Source organism: Montipora foliosa, chromosome 11, assembly GCF_036669935.1.
Source record: "Montipora foliosa isolate CH-2021 chromosome 11, ASM3666993v2, whole genome shotgun sequence".
Taxonomy (NCBI): Eukaryota; Metazoa; Cnidaria; class Anthozoa; order Scleractinia; family Acroporidae; genus Montipora; species Montipora foliosa.
The window spans coordinates 28,884,078-28,890,482 of NC_090879.1; the positions used below are offsets into that span (position 1 = coordinate 28,884,078).

Consider the following 6,405-nt stretch of genomic DNA (forward strand, 5'->3'; position numbering starts at 1 on the left):
TAACTGCGGAACCTTTGCTAAGTTTTACCAGAAACCAATCAATGCTCCACGTAACTTTGGCTCGGTTTTGTTAGAGGCAAATACAGTTTGCCAAACCTACCTTTTGTTGTCTTTAATTCATGACCACAGGGCTTTGAAATCTCACGTGATTCCTTGTGACGTAGACTAGGATGAGGTAGAATTTAAGATTAAACGAGACTTACCTGTAAGTTGAAGTTTGATGTGAATTCTACCGATTCCTAGTCAGGAACAGAGGAGTCACGTGCCCACCCAACATATACATATATATATCTATATTTTATACAGGACAAATTTATTCTTTTTATTTGTCCCCACCCTTGTTTTTTCCTGTGCTCATTCATTGTTAAATACTGACCTGGCTTGCTCGCGCAATCTCACGTGACTCCTCTGTTCCTGACTAGGAATCGCTGGAATTCACATCAAACTTCAACTTACAGGTAAGCCACCAAACCAGGTAGCTTAAGCGAGGTGGCAATTACTTTCGGCCAATTAGGAATCGTTTGCGGTTGTTCAAATCGGAAATACAACAGGCGTGCTATTTTTGTTTTGTTTTTTTTTGTAATTATTGTATTGGTAGGTGCTTTCTCCTCATTTAATCTTACCCGTGAAAACATGTGTTATTTTTAGGTCGCTTAACGAAGTCTACAAACCTACCACTTTCAGGAATGTTAAGCGAGACAACGGCTGTCGTGAAAACCCGGCCATTGTAAATTAACTAAGTAGTGGTCCCTGTGGGATACTTTCTGAAATTATTTTTATATCTTTTTTTTTTGCTAAATGAGGACATGTTTGATGCTGTAATTTTGCTGTGGAGAAGTTAAACTTTCTGTTTGTCGTTCCACAGTTTGGCCCCTATTTTAAATCGCCCGAAAAGTCGATGAAGGAAAAATTACCGTCTTACCGTCCTCGCTTCCCGTCTCTTCACAGTATCTACATCCTGACACTGATTTGTGAAAAGTGACCTAACAATACAAACACAAAGAGAGAGACCGGGGAGAAGAAAATGGGTCGAGCAGACGGTATTGGTGAGGGTGGGGGGGCGACAATATTAATGTAAGTGGACGATCTCGGTACTACACTATTAAACGCATATGTAATATAAGTTTAAGCTTCCTTAGCGGAAACAAAAAAAAGGGGAAGTTTATGTGGCAAGAATATTTTCCCGGGTGGATTAACAAAAAATATTTGCCGAAAATTAAATGATAGGACAGAAATCACTGGACGGCAGAGGTACAGAGAAGGTATGATGGCGGCACTGTCACACACCACGGCATCTTGGTCGAGACGAGCGGGAATTGGGTTCCAAATGCGCCCATTTGCGTGTAAATTCTTATGAGACGGGAAAATGAAAAATTTAAGTCTTGAAATCTCACTTCCTCTTCATGTTGTTTGTCTCGTTTAGTACCCCAACCTCAACCTTTATATGCGCCATGCATTTCCGGATCTCGCACATGTCGTATGCAAGGGTTCGTTTTTGCCGCAGTTCTGCAGCAAAAATTCTTGACTCTTCTTTTGAAAGCTCACTATGGTTTAATTGAGGAACGTTAACTTCACAGCTTATAAAAATGTTATGAGTAAAGTCCTCTTAGAACTTTCTGCCATGTCATATTTGCATGTGGAACCGTTTCACAGTTTTTTGAAGATCTTGAAGCCTGTGACAGTGTTTGTAGTTGCACAGGACCACTTGTAGCTAGAGCTGCAGCTCAAGGCGTAAAAGTTAGAACTAGACCTATGCAGCCACGAACTACTACCCCCGAAGGGGTATTTGAATCCCACGATATCCCCGTATTGCAGAGGAGTACCATCCTCTCCATTCCGGGAGAAGATCTCAAAGACGGCGTGATAGTAGTACAGCCAATGGTTTCCTTTAAAGGGAGAGGTTGTCCTGAAAACAAAAAACACAGCAAACAAAGATTTCACCCGCTCACAACACAGGGCCACCCAACGGTCCCCAACGATAATCTTCTGTGAAATATGTGTTCGGGAGAGCCAATTAAACTGTCCTAAGAATTTCGGTTTTACGTTGCAAACAGCTGTAGATTTCTTTACTAAAACATCACCTAAAAGATTCGCCAACCAGGGAAAAGTGGTCCCTTACGTGTTCGAAAGGGATATTTTTGCAATTTTTGGCACTTAAAAAGGTCACCTACTAGGTGACCTTTTAATAACAGAAATTGCAAAATTATCCCTTTTAGCAGTTTTGGATGAGCAAATCGTTCCCTGAAAGGTAACGTTGAGCTAGCAATTTCTGAAATAAAGATTTTATTCCCTAAAATGTTCGGACACTTCAATTTTGAACAAATTCTTCTAGTTTTAAAAAACATCTCTCTGGACAGTCTTTATAAATTACAAGCTTAAGGAGCCTACAAATGTCTCTCAAAGGCTTTTGGCTTAATTTGCTGGTTGGGTGCCCTTGACAGCACTGGAAGGTTGAAAGTCATTAAAACTTATCGGGGTGACTAAAGTAGCAGCATTTAATTTCTCCTATCCAAATCGTACTTTTTAGCAGTTTCGTCAAACAAAGACTCAGACGTCACAGTTTATGGATATTAGTCCTTTTTTTCCCGTCCTTATCAAAATATTGCCACCGTGTGGGAAAGATGTTACTGGTTGCGAAAAATCATCCCATTTAAGTTTAAAATCTTGTTCAAAGCAACAAGCTTATTAGAAGGGTGGAAAAAGGTTGTTTAACAACTTGACCTTAGAAGGCAAGGTTTCTGCCCATTCACTTTTGCCCGAACACTAAAATCGAGAGCCAGAAAACAAGAACCCGCAAAAATCACCAAATTCTCGTTTAGGTTTTCAAGATTTCCAACAAAACGTCAAAAAAGGTCTCTAAAATTCCAAATGGAATGGTTCGCATTTTTTCAACACTGTACATGTATGGTCATGGAACATAAAGCTTATTGTGTTTGTTGTCCTATTTCTCAAGCTTGGGTCCCCTCGCTGCACTTGCGATCAATAACTCCTAGTTAACGTATTAATTTTAGTCTTACGATGTAAAGCGACATTCCCAGCTGGTAGAGGTAGAGCATCTAAGCCGGTAATCGCCAGAGCCATGGACCATGGAGATGATTGACACTGCATCACCGCTGTTGATTGGCTGACCGTCCATTTTATTCTTTGCTCGGATCACGAACTTCATATTGTTTGAACAGGAGGACCAATGCGACGATGTCATGACCGTACCAGGGCAAGTAGTAAACACGCAACTGGAGGTGGTACAGTAGAGCCATTTCTTGTTATAAGAGCTAGACGTGGAAGCCGACCGCAAAGCAATGATATCACCGCTATTTATTAAAGGGAATCGGTGTCCTTGAAAATGATTAATGTAAAAACAAACAAACGGTCAACAAAACCAAAGTAATTATTTCAGCTAATCAGTATTGATGCATAAAATCAAATTGCATTGCATTTTTTTTTTGTAGCTGTGATTTTTTATTTATTTATTTATTGATTTATTTATTTTACTGTAGTATTAATTTTATTGTAATGTCATCATTGTATTCTTTATTTAATAATCAATTTAAACAACTAATAAATTATAAAAAAAAATTAAATTAACCAATCCGAAATTGACGCAACTACCCTGTACAAAATGATTGGTGGAGGAAAGGGCGCGAGATTCATTTGGCCAAACATAAAGCGAAAAAGAAAAGAGCCTGGATAAACGATATCTTACATCTTTTCTTCTGTTGTACTACTCGTTGTATGAAAAGTAGAAACCAAAACGAAAATTATGAAGTTTTTACCGTTAGATAAACCGTTCCAAATTTCCTCTCTAGGTTCCAAGAAGCGAATTTCAGCGTTGCCAGTGAGGGTTAGTTCGTTGCTAGACAGGCTGACTGAAGCAGCATCCACATTCGCCGTCAAGAAGAACGACACAAGGACGGTCAATGCGACAAACTTCATTTCCGCTAGAGAGAATGCTGGTGATATCTTGTTTTAGCTTTGTACCCTATGAAGGCCACTTGCCAACTGATCAAGAAGACTCAAGTTTGTTTGTTGAGTTCACTGAAACCGAAGCCACCCAGATCCTGTGAAAACCAATCAGAGGGCAGGGCTGAAATAATACAAAGCTATATTGACGCAGTGCTTCCAGTGTTTCCGGAGTTGACACGTGTTTAAAAAAAAAGCCTGTCGGAAATGGTCCGTTTCATGTATTAAAACCAGTGAACTTGAAACCTTTGCATGCAGTTGAGAAGAGCTTGAAAGGAATCATGTCAAATTTTCTGTTGTAGATTAAATTAAACAAGTTGCGATTTCATTGTTTTGTACCGGACATTTGAGTCGCTGGATATGAAAATGTTGAAATTGTTTCAGTTCTGCCCTCAGCCTCCCAGGCAGACGTTCTTAGGTCTTCGTCACGCGTTCCTCCCCCACGAACGATGTTATTGGGGGAGGAACCCGTGACGAAGCCCTCAGATCGTCTGCGTTGGAGGCTAGTCTGCTCTCTGATTGGTTTTCATTATCTAGGTGGCCCCGGTTCAGTGAACGCACTGTAACACACTTGTGCAGTCTAGCTTGTTTTTAGCTTTCGCGCGTGTTTTGGGGTTGTTTTGATGGATCATCGAGTAGTGTCCGTCAAGCAATTGAGGAAGTAACTGTAATAGGAACACTATATTGAGGGCTTTCCTTTCCGTTTGGTGATTAAGTTTAATTCCCTTAAGTTTCCTTTCACCCTCTACGTCATCAGTGTTAATACTTTTGAGTTTTACACTTCTTGCGGACTTTGTCTTAGCTTAGTTTTTAGTTATCCCGCGTGTGTGTAGTGTGGAGCGTTTCAGCGCCCATAATAATTTAGCTGAAACTTACCTTTGATTGTTGCAGCGCAAGCGGGAACGGATGTGTAAGTGAAACCTATATGTTAGTCCTTTAAAGAAAGGCTTGAGGGTGTAGTATTTTGACTTAGTAAATCGCGGTTTCTCTTTCTTTCCACCAATTAAGTTTCCTTTTACCCTCTACGTCATCAGTTTTAGCACTTTTGAGTTTTACACTTCTTGTGGACTTTGTCTTAGCTTAATGTTTAGTTGCCCCGCGTGTATGTAGTGTGGAGCGTGTGAGCGTCGAAAATAATTTAGCTGAAACTTACCTTTGACTGACAAACGGTCAACAAAACCAAAGTAATTATTCAGCTAATCAGTATTGATGCATAATTATAAAATCAAATTAACCAATCCGAATTTGACACAACTACCCTGTACAAAATGATTGTTGGAGGAAAGGGCGTGAGATTCATTTGGCCAAACATAAAGCGAAAAAGAAAAAAGCCTGGATAAACGATATCTTACATCTTTTCTTCTGTTGTACTACTCGATGTATGAAAAGTAGAAACCAAAACGAAAATTATGAAGTTTTTACCGTCTGATAAACCGCTCCAAATTTTCTCTCTTGGTTCCAAAAAGCGAATTTGAGCGTTACCAGTGAGGGTTAGTTCGTCGCTAGACAGGCTGACTGAAGCAGCATCCACATTCGCCGTCAAGAAGAACGACACAAGGACGGTCAATGCGAGAAACTTCATTGCCTCTGGAGAGAATGCTGGTGATATCTTGTTTTAGCTTTGTACCCTATGAACGCCACTTGCCAGCTGATCAAGAAGACTGAAGTTTGTTTGTTGAGTTCACCGAAACCGAAGCCACCCAGATCCGGTGAAAACCAATCAGAGGGCAGAACTGAAATAATACACAGCTATATCGACACAGTGCTTCCAGTGTTTCCGGAGTTGACACGTGTTTAAAAAAAAGCCCTTCAAATGGTCTGTGGTCCGTTTCATGTATTAAAACCAGTGAACTTGAAACCGTTGCATGCAGTTGAGAAGAGCTTGAAAGAAATCGGTTCAAATTTTCTATTGTAGATTAAATTAAACAAGTCGTGATTTCATTGTTTTTAAGCGGAATTTTGAGAAACAACAAAACACTTTTTAAATTTAAAAACATGTTTCGACAGAAACTTCTGTCATCTTCAGTTTAAATTACAAAGTACAGAATATATAGTGTGAACCAAAATGCTAATAAAATGAGAACATGAGAACAAAAGGAAACATGAGACCCAGTTTGTAGGAATGCGATGTAAAACTAAAGTAAGTTAGTGAAAAGGCCCGTGAAGGTTTTTAGTTTTATATCGCATTCCTACAAACTGGGTCTCATTCGCACGCTTGTTGACAGAGCCTACAAGATCAACAACACTTGGTTGGGTTTTCACGAGGACATCACGAAACTTCAGAAGAATCTTTTTCCAGTCCATCTAGTTGAAAACATTTTTAATCGCTACCTCGCATTTACTCGCCATGGCTGTAATCCCCCGGCTTCCGTCTCTGACACTACACGTACCTTTTACTTTAAATTACCTTACATTGGTCCTTTTTCTATTATCACGCAGAAAAAG

At 39.8% G+C, this 6,405-nt stretch overlaps 1 protein-coding gene across 2 annotated transcripts; it reads right to left on the minus strand.

Moving 5' to 3' along the window:
* Window positions 1–583: 583 nt before the first annotated feature.
* LOC137974983 (uncharacterized) lies at window positions 584–5,674 on the minus strand. 2 transcript variants are annotated; one of them, XM_068822012.1, is made up of 3 exons: window positions 3,774–4,074; window positions 3,018–3,336; window positions 584–1,906 (listed from the first exon to the last, which is right to left on the minus strand). In XM_068822012.1, the coding sequence occupies exons 1-3, from the start codon at window positions 3,931–3,933 to the stop codon at window positions 1,648–1,650; spliced, it is 738 nt and encodes a 245-aa protein (XP_068678113.1). In that variant the 5' UTR covers window positions 3,934–4,074; the 3' UTR covers window positions 584–1,647. The 2 variants fall into 2 exon arrangements, 1 of the variants encoding a protein (XP_068678113.1); XR_011117517.1 differs by lacking the exons at window positions 584–1,906; window positions 3,774–4,074 and adding an exon at window positions 5,383–5,674 and having other exon boundaries at window positions 3,197–3,336.
* Window positions 5,675–6,405: the final 731 nt, after the last annotated feature.